General features: G+C 40.8%; 1 protein-coding gene across 10 annotated transcripts in view; it reads right to left on the reverse strand.

The window, feature by feature from the left end:
• Akap7 (A-kinase anchoring protein 7) overlaps positions 1 to 13,406 on the reverse strand; it is a 258,173-nt gene extending 244,767 nt beyond the window's left edge. For 4 of the 10 annotated variants that reach the window (XM_074074590.1, XM_074074579.1, XM_074074582.1 and 1 more), the window contains exons 1-2: positions 13,304 to 13,406; positions 6,644 to 6,775 (exon numbers count right to left, since the gene is read on the reverse strand). In XM_074074590.1, the coding sequence (XP_073930691.1) occupies positions 6,644 to 6,746 (103 nt within the window). In that variant the 5' untranslated portion in view covers positions 6,747 to 6,775; positions 13,304 to 13,406. Of the gene's footprint in view, positions 1 to 6,643; positions 6,776 to 7,330; positions 7,821 to 12,681; positions 12,901 to 12,923; positions 13,188 to 13,303 lie in introns of those variants that run through there. The other 6 variants (XM_020186871.2, XM_074074605.1, XM_074074608.1 and 3 more) reach the window with 5 other exon arrangements.
• Between the last annotated feature and the right edge of the window lie 945 nt (positions 13,407 to 14,351).

Below are 14,351 nucleotides of genomic sequence, written 5' to 3' on the forward strand. Positions count from 1 at the left end.
ACCACATGTCATTTTAGGTAAATGATCTAATTTCTCCTCAAGTTCTATTTATTCCTTTATAAACTACAGAGGAGTTGAGTTATGAGAGAAATTGATTTAATTAGGTACTCCATCTGTTATTGTAGATTGATTGTTTTTCATATTTACTCTTCATTAAAAGGCTGAGAATGAGTTAGATTTTGTTTTGATATTTCCTTGTTATTTAAGTAGTTAAAATCTCTGAAGTAACCATTCCTAAAACTCCTTCATTGGATGACTTAGAATATTATCTTCTGTATTTCACAGAATTATTCCCCCTTATAGCTGAATAATCTTTGGCAAATTACTAAAGCTTTCTTTAAAAAGTAATGTTACTTCCCGCATTGGGTTTCTGTGGGGATTAAATAAGAAAATATAAAGTGTTGAGCATTACAGTAAAAGCACTCAACATTATTATTATTATTATAACATTGCTTTTTTTTTGTAATGGTACTGGGGTTTGAACTCAAGGCTTCCTGCTTGCGAGGCAGGCACTTTACCTCTTGAGCCACACCTGCAGCCCAACATATTGTTCTTAAGGGGAAAATGTTTACAAATATATATTTAGGCAAAATTTTGGTAAAATTAAATTAATGAAAAGTTAGTGAGCCTAGGTATATGCTACAAACTCTTAAGGGGGTAACATATCTAGAGGAATTGAATCTTTCCCACAATCTGGTAAGGTTGCTGTCATTATTATGCAAATATTACAGCTAATGATATGAAGCCTGGAAAAAGTACATAATAAGAAAGTATAGGAGTAAACCTTGAACCCGAAATCTGCCTCACAGCACTCACTGTACCCACCATAGTGTGACCATGTGGTCCCTTGATGGAAAGTGCAAAGATGAATTACTTCATCCTAAAAGCAAGTTTTTATCCACACTTAAAAATTTAATTGTATTTTCTCATATAAACAATAATGAACACTGTAAAATTTGAGAATGAGAAAAAGGAACAAGAAAAGGGTCACAAGCCTTCTCCCTTAGCACAATCACTAAGAATTTGGCAATAGATCACAAAAATATTTATAGAATTGTAAACACATAGCACGCACAATTTTAGCCCCATTTGTTTTCATTCTGCATCATACACACACACACACACACACACACACACACACACACCCCACACACATACGTGTATGCATATATATAATGCACCCTATGGTAAAATACTGTTTTCAGAAATAGTATTTATTTTTAACAATAAATGATTGCATAATATGTAATCAGAGGCACTAATATAGCTTAATCTACCATTTCCTAAACTTTATATATTTGCATCTTTCCCAATACTTTTACTATTTAAAAGGTACTGTGGCTCACAATTTGTAAGATTTTTTAAAGTTTTAAACTCAATAATAAAGCTTTAAACCCAATAACTAGTGTGTCTATTACATTTGTTTTATTTTTATTCATCATCTTGGTTTTGTTGTTGTTGTTGTTTGGGGGGGGTTGGCAATACTGGGGTTTGGACTCAAGGCCTTGCACTTGCTAGGCAGGCATTCACCACATGAGCCATGCCTCCAGACCCTCTGCTTTAGTTTACTTCTAGTAGGGTCTCACATTTTTGCCTGGGACTAGCCTTAGACTGTGATCCTCCTATCTATACCTCCTGGGTATGGTTACAGGCTGCACCACTATGCCCAGCTTGTTTGTTGAAATGAAGTCTTGCCAACTTTTTGCCCAGGCTGGCCTCAAACCACAATCATCCTGATCCCTATGATCTAAGCAGCTAGGACACAGCCTTGTCATCTTATATTTTTAACCAAGAAAAGGTGCCAGGCATGTTGTGCACACCTATAATCCTAGTACTTGTAGACTAAGGCAGGAGATCATGAGTTCAAGGCCAGCCTGAGAAACACTGTGAGACCCTGTCTTTAAAATTTAAATAAATAAAATAAAACCACGAGTGCCAGACTTTGCAGGGAGACCCGGATGGCTGGCCTGCCTGGACTTCCTGACTGGGGAAGTCAGGAAGCCTTGAGATTATGAGGACCACCTTTGCTAGCACAGAAGCAGGGAGGAGGTAGTGCCAACTGGACACATTAGGAAAGGGTTTCAGAGGCAGTGACACCAGAGCAATGTCTGTAAGACAGGAGAAGGGCGGTCCAGTCAACCTGACCGTTCCCAGAGCAAAAGCACCAAGGGGAGAGTCTTCCTGGGTCTTCAGGAGCCTATAATCAACTCTGTTCTGAAGCACAAAATGTGAGAGGAGGGCCTTCAAACCAATGGGAGGGCTGTCCACAAGGGAGCCATGGGGTTAGATTTTGTCACTATTTAGCCTTCTGCTAAATAGTGAATGGGGAGAGGGGGACAAAATGAGAGTCAGGAGACTATGACAGAGTCCAGGTGAGAAGGTATATGTCAGCAGAGATGGAAAATGGAATGAACTGAGAACTCTGGAAACAGAGCCAGCGGGGCTTGCTCTCCTCTTCCTGGAATAATCCTTCTACTCCATCTCTCCCCCATCCCTTCCTCTTACTTAGCTAACACCCTTGCTCATGTCTAATGAGTTAAGTGTCCAGATTTGGAGCTCAAATCCAGTCTGGAAACAGAAGACTAGAAACTGCCATTCGGTCAAGCAACAGGTATTTTAGCACTTTTATGGGTCAAGTTCTATGGCGATGACTGGGGGCATGGCTCCAATCAGTGCAAGCATAGCCTCATCCCAGCATAGAGATCTCACTGGGGATCCCGGGGCGGGGGTGGGGGGGAAATGGTAATTAAAACCTAAACACTGAGCTGGGCATGGTGGTTAATGTCTGTAATCCCAGCACTCTAGACACTAAGCTCTAGAACTAAGGGATAGGCAGCAAAGAAGACAGCAAAAGGAAAGAGAAGCAAAACAGAAAAAAGAGGTGCATAGTGAGGTGCCTAAGAAATAAACTCCAAGCTTGGATATAGCTCAGTGGTACAGCACTTGCCTAGCATTCAAAAGGCCCTGAGTTCAATCCACAGAAAACACACCCACACTTGTATTGTTGGGATAAATATTTTTGCCTTAAGCTTTCATTGCATGACACGTGATGACATTTTGGTCAATGATGGACCAAATGATAGCCCCATAGGATTCTATCACCTAGTGATATCACAGCCATCTCAGTTTGTGAAGATATTCTGTGATGTTCACATAAGGACAAAACTTACTAATAAGCAATTCTCAGAACAGGTCCTGCTGTTAACTGATGCATGCCTCCCCAGTTAGTTATATAAAGGACACCGGACATAATTTATCTTTTTCTTAAGTGGACTCAGAATAATCACTATATCAGGTATGTACTAAAATTCAACCTTTGATATAGCACTTTTTAGAAAAAAATTCAGATACTTTTAGCTGATATTTTAAAATTTTAAGACAGTATGTTTTAAAATTAATGACAATATATTAACAAATTAATAAGCAACAAAATGATAATTTCCTATATCTCAAAATTCTTTAATAATTACAAATTAGAATTCTGGGTAAGGAAAAATAAGGATTAATGATTTCAACACAGGAGAATTTCAAATTTAGGAAAGGCATATAACTAAAAAAGAATAGTCAAATATTTTCTTGAATCTTGACTTAAATATGGTTTGATGGTGAAGAACTGTGACTCTCCAAAGTGACTAGAGTCAATTGTACTAAAGCTCTCCCAGGATCCCACCATGGGAAAGGGACAAAGCTACACCCACGAACATAAAATGACTCTCCAGTTCAGTCTCCCATTGGACTTGCAGAGGCAGGGTATGGCAACACCCTGTCTGGATGGTTTACTGGGTTTCTAACCAATTGGGCCACAATGCACTTCCCTTATAAAGAGAAGAGACCCATCCAGGGCCAGATCCACCCCTCACGAATGCTGGATTTTCTCCTGGACCATGTGCAACCAATGGAGCCAAAAGCAAGACACAGGTTGGACGGTTTCCTCACCATTTCTCAAAGGTGTTCTTTTGTACATTTGTACATTTGGATGGTTTACTTCTCATATATCTTTACATCCTAATATATAATTCTAATGTATCTGATGTTACAGCCTTTAGGTATAATATTCAAATATATTTAATGTTCTATATATTTTGAGTGAAACAATATCATTTTAAATAAAACCAACCAAAAAATGTAAAGCTGGGTTGATGGAGTGGCTCAAGTGGTAGAGCACCTGCCCAGCAAGCATGAGACCCTGAGTTCAAACCCCAGTACTGCCAAAAAAATGTAAAGCTCCTCTTCAGCTGACAAGACCACATGCCACCTAATGGTAACAGTGTGCCCATAAATACAACTACTGTGTCTGTTTTAAAGGTTTAAAGGCTGATAACAAAACTCCTAGTTCTTGTACATTTCTGTAAAAATCTCACTTCACAAAAATTAGCACATAGTTTCTGCTTTTCAGAGAATTTTACTATTCGTTCCATGGTGTTATCCAAAAAAAGTTGTTTTACTATATATATATATATTTTTTTTTTTCTGGTGAGACACATTTGTACTCATGACTTCATGCTTGCATAGCAGGTACTATACCACTTGGGCTACACTTCCAGCCCATTTTGCTCTGATTATTTTGGAGATGGGGTCTCATGAACTACTTGCCAGGCCTGGCCTCAAACCACAATCCTCCGAATCTCAGCCCTCCAAGTAGCCGAGGTTACAGACATGAGCCACTAGTGCCCAGCCAAAAAAGTTGTTACAAAAATGAGGGCATACTACACCCCAAATAACTAAGGAATATGTTCAGAGGCTTTGTAAAAGTCACATTTGTACATCATCATACACTTTTAACGTCTTTTGTGCACCCATTTCCTCTTTTGATCTGTACAGCAACACTGTGAAATAAGCAAAAATGAATATAATTCACATTTTACAGTTATAGAAGCCCAGCTCACACAGCTTTAGTGTCCAAAGTCACACAAGTAGAGTATCAATCAAAACTTATAACACAGCCAGTGCCGGTGGCTCACCCCTGTATTCATAGCAACTCAAGAGGCAGAGATCAGAAGCCCCAGGCAAACAGTTCTTAAGATCCTACCTCTTAAATACCCAACACAAGAAGGACTAGTGGAGTGGCTTAAGTGGGAGAGCATCTGCCTAGCAAGCATTAAGCCCTGAGTTCAAACCCCAGTACTGCCAAAAAAAAAAAAAATACAAGTTTTCTATTTCTCCTATTATACCATACTACCCATGCATAAATTGGAGCTTAAAATCTGAAATCCATCTTCCCACAAAAGTGGCTTGGAGTCTTATACTTAGTGGCTTGGAGTCTAGACTAATCCACAAAACTTTGATCTTATAAAGCCTAAACTATCAAGGAGTGGTCTAATACAATATAGTTAAAAAGGGACTTCCGTGGGCTGGCCTGAGTCCCTGTCAGACATGGATGACATCTTCGTTTTTTTTTTGGTAAGAACTATATCCAGTCCTACAGAGGAAATACTGTGTCTGCATGAAGGCCTGGCCATCCTTCCCAATGCCCATCCTCTGCAGAAGCAGCTGTCTTTTTCAAAGCAGGAGTGAATGCAGGCCACAAAGCATACCCCACTTTCTTTTTTCTGGTCCCAGGGATCATTGGTCTTCTCACCAGTAGACATATGAATACAGTGGATAAAGAATACTATCTTGTACTCTATCCCCAGTAGAAGCTGTCTGATCATATATACTAAGTGTGGGACATGAAAAATCAGAAGTATCGTTGCTGGAATGGTGAACAGGTTTCATCACTTGTTCTAGACTAATTTATAAGTGCTCCAAGTGGACAGAGACTGGACAAAGCTCAGAAGGAAGAAGTATGCTGGTGATGCCTACTGTGAGCCTATGGGGCCTGATATTCATGAGGAGCCCTCTTTATTTTATAACAAATAAAACAGTAATGAAATCAGTAAGAGGTAACTGAATATTTTAAATATACTTATTTTATTTGCTCAAGAAGTAGGGAATTAGCAGGCTGGTGGTGCATGCCTGCAATCCCAATACTCTGGAGGCTGAAGCAAGAGGATCATAGGTTCAAGATTGGGCTACATCGCAAGACCCTGTCTCAATAAATAAATAAATAAATAAAGGAAAACATTAAATCTCTTTTTTTTTTTTTTTGTGGTTCTGGGGTTTGAACTCAGAGGACTAACTCTTGCTAGGCCGATGTTCTACCCCTTGTGCCATGCCCCCAGACCAAATCCTTGTTATGCTTGCCTCTCTTTCCCAAAGGGTATCTTCTTCTACTTAACAAGAATGCAAATTCTTCCCATGAAGGTCACTAACAGCTGTGACAGTCAGATGGGAAGCACGTGCCCTGGCTGAGCAGAACTTCACACTTCTTCACCCTTAGATAATGGAATGGGAAACAAGAAGATACAGGATTTCTTATAGTGCAAGTCTTCCTCTTTCCTTACATCTAACCAAAATACAAGCCCATTATCTTCAGAACTAACTTATCAACCACAGAACAATCTGGCCCCAACTTTTGTGAGACATATCTTAATATTATTTGTGATCATTTTCACAACACAATACCAACAGAGACAGACAACTACTAACAACAAAACTCAAAAACATGACGAGAATTTGAAGTGAAATAATTTAGTAAGAAAAAAAATATAAGTACATTTACTGTTCACCACTTCTAAATATGTTAATTTAACAAAGTACTTACTTCCAACATCATCTTTAATATCTATAGTAGCAAGTGGCATGTTTATCAGAGAATCCACAGGATTGGCTTCAAACTCCTCCGACATTTCCTCTTTTTCTGACATATTTTCACATTCACTGGAATTTATTTCTCCTTTAGCATATCACAAAAAGAAAAAAATGCATTATTTAACTCGATATTTTTTAAACTCTTATCCTACACCAAAACAGTTCGGCTAACTGAATTCAATATATATTAACATCTATTAAGAGAGGTTCTACTTGTCCTCAAATGTACTGGAAAACTATTTCCATAAACATTATTAATATGGTCCACATTTTGACAAGAGCATTTTTATGTTAAACAATAAGCCTAAAACTTTAATCATTTTTTAAAGCACAACTCAGAGTTAGATGAAGACAATCAATAACCCTCAACATCTTTTATAGCTATTTTTTCTTAACTCTAAAACTAATTTTTTCATACCCTTTGAAAACAAGCCACCAAGATATAATCAGTGTTTTCATAATTATTTTTTAAAATATTATGTAGGTGTTCTCATTTGTACGAGTTCTGACCTTTATTTTTTTTCTTCCACAAAGACATTTAAATTATTTCCCTCCACTATTATAGTTAACATTTAGAAATTCATTTTAAAATACATAGCTCTAAATATGCATTTCTGGAGCCAAGCATGGTGGTACATACTATAATTCCAGCACTGGGGAGGCAGGAAAATCTCAAGTTCAAGGCCAGCCTGGACAACATGGGGAGACTCTGTCTCAAAAAACAACAACAAAAACATGCATTTTTGGAAATTCAATTATAAGAAGCAAATGATCTTAGAGTTTCTGTATCAGGTCTCCCATGGTCCTGTACTAAATTAAAGTCACATTTCGCATTTGGTCTTTGTTTGCTTTCTTGTTATGGGTGGAGCGATCACATATCTTGGGTGGAGGTTAAGGGAAAGAGGGTGTCTACTTAAGTTGATAAAGTTAACTGCTAAGTTTGTCAGCTGGTGCTCTGCCCATAGCACTAATCTCTATGCCTTTATTGACAGACAGAAATGTTATTTGGAGTAGGAATGAACTATAATTTTCACTCCATGTATTTACTAAAGACTAGTTTACCACTCAACATATTAAAGAAAGCATTTATTTTATTCTGTTATAAATTCTATTTTCAAATATAATACCTGCAAAACACATTCCATAAAGAATGTGGCTTACAATGTATAACATAATAGTTACCATGACAGGTTGCAGTTAACATGTACACCAAAATATGTAAATTTTTATTGCAATTTGAGACATTTCTACCATTATTCACCCACACAAATACACCTGTTTTTTGGGTAAGAGAAAAAAACAACAAAGAAAATTTTTTCAGTCAAGTTCAATACCAAACAAAATTATAATCATACATTCTTAATAATGCTACTACAGAGTTCAAACTTTGAGAGTTTGCCTGGCACATAGGTTTTCAACAAATATTAGTTTTATCTACTCAAGAACTCACAAATATTTGAAAAAAATGTAAGAACAAATTAAACACTGCTTTTCTATTTTCATGCTTACACTAAAGACACAGTGGAGTTTATCTTGAATTCCTGGGCACAGACAGCTGCACATAAGGACCATCTCTGACCATGACCACGTAGCTTACACTTGAAAAGCTAGCCACAAGAGAGTACTTTTAAGCCAGGCATGAGTGGTTCATGACTGTAATCCCAGCACTCAGGAGGCTGAGGCGAGAGGACCTGAGTTTGAGGCGGCCAGCCTTGGCTACAAAGTGAGATGCTATCTCCAAAAACAAAAAGAAAAAAGGCATTTGTACAATTAAACATAAACAAGGCTACATGAAAATCAGAATGAGAAGAAGTAAACCCAATTGTTGTTTTCCTTATTTTATTCTCAATCTGGGTAATGAGTGATAGGAGACTGGCCTGTTTAACACTGGTATCTCAGTGCTAGCTCCTAAGTCCATGTGCCACTTGGAAATAGAGACAGTCCCTGACTCAAATTTTCAACTTCAAGATGATACAAAAGCAATGCTCACTTGGTAAAAACTGTATTCAAATTTTGAATTTCGGCTTCAAGTGGTGATGCACACATCTGTAATCCTAGCACTCAGGAGGTGAAAGCAGGAAGATCTTGAGTTCAAGGCCAACCTAGGCTACATAATGAGACCCTAACTCAAAAGGAAAAAAAATGAATTTTTATCTCTTTTCCAGGTGGGAGAATCCACTCCTGTGACACTGGGCAGCTGCAGTGAGCCACAGCTCCCTTCAGCTGTGACCTTTCAAGGAAACAGCCAACACTACAGTGTACTGTGCTGCTAAGCCAGGACACTCGGCAGTAGGTGACTTAGGGTATTTGTCAGTTGCCATGGGTTTGGTGGGACATAACCTCATCTTAAGTTAAGGAACAGCTACATACAGGAAGCTGTTCAATATGTGAGGAGAAGAAACTAACTCCTGGGCTCTACTAACACATTTTGAAGGCAAGGGGAATTAAATGGAATGATGAATTAAGTCATTTTTAAATGAAAAAACTCTTGAAATAGTTTAGCTTTCACTTTATCTTGAACTCAGTAAATCAGCAGTTACCAAGTGCCATGTGGATCACTCTGGCTACACCAACGGGAAAATCAGAATCACACAGTGACAAAGGTGACAGCAGTGACTGCACATCAGAAACACTGTGGAAAGCGAAGGGGGACTAAGTAACATGGTCACCCAGTTATACACTTCTTCAGTAGCCTGTCTTGTTCTCTCTTCATCCTTCCATGCCTGGCACTGAGCTCAGCTCACTGTAATGCTCCACTGATGGTTACTGAATGGCTGGATAAAGGTAAGCATGCATTTGGGAGTAGCTAATACGTCACTTGGGCTACCCTGCAATGCAGCCATCTCACGAAGAACGGCTCTGAGATTTAATGCAGCCCAGATGCTCTCATTTTCACAGGGTAATGAACAAAGGTATTACTATCCCATCTGACATAAAAACAAAAGCTTGTAAATAAATAAAATAAAAATAGAAAGAAGAGCGTAATATCACTTGCTCCATGTCATTCTCCATCGTGTTAATAAAAGCATATTAAATTCGTATGTAATGTTATAGCAAAATTAACAGGAGTCATTGGCTCACACCTATAATCCCAGCTACTCAGGAGGTAGAGATAGGGAGGACTATGGTTTTGAGGCCAGCCCAGGCAAAAAGTTAGCAAGATCCCATCTCAACCAATAGCTGGGGTAATGGTACATGCCTGTCAAAACAGTTACTGGGAGAGCATAAATAGGAAGACTGTGGTTCAGGGCAGTCTGGGCAAAAATGCAAGACCCTATCTAAAAACTAACTAAAACAAAAGAGGGCTGGGGGCATGGCTCAAGTGGTAAAGGCCCTGCCTAACAAGCATGAGGCCCTGAGTTCAAATCCCAGAACCACAAAAAAAAAAAGATAAGAGTCAAGAACTTCAAATACAAACTACCTTCTATTGTTACAGAAGAATTGAAGCAATTTTGGTAGACAAGCCTTATTAACTCCAAAAAGAGAATTCTACTTACAAGTGAGTTCTACCCCTTCTTTCTCTCTCTCTCTCTCTCTCTCTCTCTCTCTCTCTCTCTCTGTGTGTGTGTGTGTGTGTGTGTATCTCACTATATAGCTCAGGCTGTCCTGGAACTTGCAATACTCCTACCTCATCCCCCAAGTCCTAGCGTGCACCACATGCCCAGCTTACAAGTAAGTCTTGAAAGAACTGCTGGTCATTTTACAGAACGTGATTCTTAAACTAAACACATTAGGAACCCATCCTCCAGTTCCCTGAGCTCTAGAGTTTGGGCAAAGGTGGGCAGATATGAATTAAATTCATCCATCCTAAGTATACATACACACACATGTACTCGCTTGATTTCTCTCACACAAGGTATATTTTGCTTTCTCAAAATTGTCTTAAAATAACCAATCCTTGAAGCATTTGAACTAAAATTTCATTTTTTGAGTAATTTTTTTGTTTATTTTCATTTTGGGTTTTGTGGGTTTTTTTGGTGGCACTGGGGTTTGAACTCGGGGCCTCACCCTTGCTAGGCAGGTGCTTTTACCGCGTGAGCCACTCCACCGGCCTGTTGGGAGTACCTGAGTGTTTCCTAAATGTGGTCTAGCAGTAAAACAAAGTTTTATCTCTTGTGCAAATCCAAATAAAAGTGAGCCTAGTGCATTAATGACATAACGACGAAGTGAAGCTGGTGAAATCATGCTCCCCCTCAAGCAAGTGCTTGATGCTAGGCTCAGCTGGAAGCACTTTACAGAGAGTAACATTTCATTCACACAGCTATGCTACCCGAGAGGTACTGCTACACCACCAACCAGCAGATTGCTAACAGCCCAAGGATGCAGCTAGAAGATTTGGGAGCTGGAGTCTGGATCAAGCACTGTGTGGCATGACCCACCCCTTTCAGCACCAACCATGCCCAGAGCCTCTCATCATACACTGATTGCACCACTGTAAACTGAGGTAATCCTTACAGAAAGCAACGCGGCAATACACCAGAAACCACAAAAATGTTCTAATGTTCTTCTGATAGATACCTGCATTTATACACTATACACTCAAATAGACTCATCATAACTCTGCTTAAAGAAAAAGTGGAACAATGGGAAGAGCCCAGTCGTTCACGGCCATAATCTCAGCTACTTGGGATCCACCTTCAAGGCCAGCCTTGGCAAAGAAATTCAGTGAGAACTTATCTCAAAAAATGAGCAAGGTGTGATCGATCATCCATGCTTGTAATCCCAGCTACACTGGAGGCATAGGTAGGTGGATCAAGGTCTGAGACTGACTGGCCTGAGCAAAAAAGTGTGAGACCCTATCTGAAAAATAACTAAAGTAAAAAAGACTGGGGTGTTATTCAAGTGGTAGAGCACTTGCACATACCCCCCACGTCCAACAGCCCAAAAAAAGAAGAGGGGGAAAAAAAGAAAAAGGGGAATAATTTACATGACTAACCATACGGAATAGTTAAACACAGCATCTTCACTCCAACGCCAAATAAAAATAATGGCTCCGAAGACTGTAACAACAGAAAAAAAAGTTTACAACAAATACTGACTTTTGAAAATGAAGATCATGGAGGCTGGGAGGGAGGGGGTCCAGCTCAGAGGCAGAGGGCTTGTCTAGGATGCAGAAGGCCCTGGGTGTGATTCCCCAGCACTGCGAAATGAATAGAGAGCAGATATAAAACTATATGCTCTGAAGATTTACAATTCTGCAGGGAAAGGGTGTAAGACATTAACTACCTCAAATGCTGACAGAGCTGGGCTGTTTCCCACCTCTGCGAATCAAATGGTATTTTTGGTTTGGTTTTTGGGATATTTTCTGGTTTTCTTTTTTGGTTTTGGTTTGTTTTTTTTTTTTTTTGTTTTTTTTTGGTGATACTGGAGTTTGAATTGAGGGCCTTAGCTAGGCAAGCGATCTTACCACTTGAGCCATTCCACCAGCTCTTAGTTAAATGTTTTTAAACTGAAGCAATATGACTTTTATTTAAAAAGATTAATGCATAAATTTAAAATATATCATAAAACCATACATTTACATATATGCTAATAGTAAAATACAGGTCCACTTCAGCAAGTGACTTCATCACAGACAGGCCAAGAGAAAAAAAGGATGGGCCATTTTGCCCAGTGTTGTATAAAACAAGTTTCCTATTTGGACAATATGGTACAGCTTCATTAAGCAACACTTCTAATCGCTGTACTAGTATAATAAGCAGCTACATTCCCTGAGAGTCAATGAAAGAGACCATGTCATCCCTCTAGTTCTGGATAGTAGTATCTTAAGTCTGGATAAGCGTTGCGAGCTGGGTGACAATTCGCAAGTCACTTGACTTTCATACTTTTCTCTCATCATAAAAAGGGAACAAAACCAACCCACATTACTGGAGAAAAATGGACAAAATAAGCTAAAACTATCTGCAAAGGAAAGAAAAGAAACTTTGTTTATATGACTAAGGAAAAGATGCCAGAGGAACTAACAGCATCCTGAGATGCAAAGCCACTCACTTAAGGCAGTGAGCGGTCCCTTGTCCTTCCGCCGGGATGACACCCCTATCGTATTATAAATGCAACTCCAACAGGCACCCCTGGGCCCACATTCGCATGGCAATCGCAGACACGTTCACTCGAGCTGACGCCCATCTACCCGGCGATCAGTCTCGCTTCCTCTCCACTTGAATATAGAAGTCCTGCAGAAAAGCACCTTTTCTCTAACTCTTGCTGGTTCCTTTCACCTCAAGTCCCCCTACCTCGTTCCACCCACCGACTTCAACTCACAGCAAACGCTGACCGACCCAGGCTGGGAGTTCATTCTGGGCGCGGGGACAGACTTGGCGCCAGTTTTAAAGCGCTCGTTCCCAAACCTAGAAGAAGACCCGACTTGCAGCAGGATGCTGTCGGCTGTCCCTTATCAAATAAGATGGAGCCTTTTCTGAGTGTGTTTACCACGCCACACGGTCGGCAGGGACGTGCTGGCAAGGACTTTGAACCAGGGGTCACAGATCAGACACGGGAAGCAAAAGTGAAAGCGGGCGACAAGGTCGCGCAGCCAGGCTCCCCGCGCGCTCCCGCGGCCCCCGGCCCGGCTCCCCGCGCGCTCCCGCGGTTCCCGGCCCGCGCGCGCTCTCACCCGCGTCGGGGCGCTCCGGGGTCGCGGCGGCGGCGGCCTTGCGCAGCGACCCGAGCCGCGGAGCCCGGCGGAGGCGGAGGCCCGGGCCGGGGCGGAGGCGGGGCCCGGCGCGGGCGGCGGCGGCCAGGCCTTTGGGGGCTCGGAGCCCCCCGAGCCGCAGAAGCACTCGCGCCCGCTGCATGCCTGGGAACGAGCCGGAAGGGGCCGGAAGGGGCCGAGCCCGCGCCCCGGGACCCGGATTCGCCCCGAGCTCCGTCGGGGCCGCGCCGAAGTGTGCAAAGCGCTGCACGAGGCCTGGGAAAGCCGAGAACACAAGAACCGGATCGCGGACGTCTGGGTCATGACATGTCTTGTTTGCTTTGCTTCAGAAGAATAAAGGCAAATTGGAACAAAGTCTGGAATATTTAACCATAGTTGTATATCTAGAAATTAAATGGAAATCAGCTACTGGTTATTGCAGAATAGGTGCTGAAGGGAATAAAATGGAAGAAAAGACAATTCGTTTTTAAAAATAGTAATAATAAATAAAAGCCTTTTCACCTTAGGACACAATGATCCTAGGATTTTTTGTTTTGTTCTTGCTTTTGGTTTTGTGTGTGCTCAAGTGTCCTCAACAAGCTAATAGCCCCCTTGCTCGAACACTTCATTTACCCCGCGTGCCTCCCAGAATGCGGATGGAAGCAAGCACCCGTGTGCAATGCAATCACAATAATTGATGTAGTAAGGACAGCGCACTGGAAGTCACAGAGGTACTTAACTCTGGCTTCTGAGAGCCTAGTTTCCACACCGGTAGCATCTAGGAGCTGGTAGAGAGGTACAAAGGGTTCCTCTACCTAATAGTTAATACCTGGGCTGCCTGTTGGGGTTTTGCAGGTAAGAGGTCGTTTTTTTTTAAGGAGCAGATCATCTTAATAGCAAAGAAAGAAGCAGCGCAATAAGTAACACTAGGTGCAAGAAAGTATTCCAGGTTAATATGCAAGAGGATCAGAACATGCCATCCCAAGATGTGCCACTCTGCCATTAAGATTATTTTGAGTTGAAAGCAATT

This window comes from Castor canadensis, chromosome 1 (assembly GCF_047511655.1).
Source record: "Castor canadensis chromosome 1, mCasCan1.hap1v2, whole genome shotgun sequence".
Taxonomy (NCBI): domain Eukaryota; kingdom Metazoa; phylum Chordata; class Mammalia; order Rodentia; family Castoridae; genus Castor; species Castor canadensis.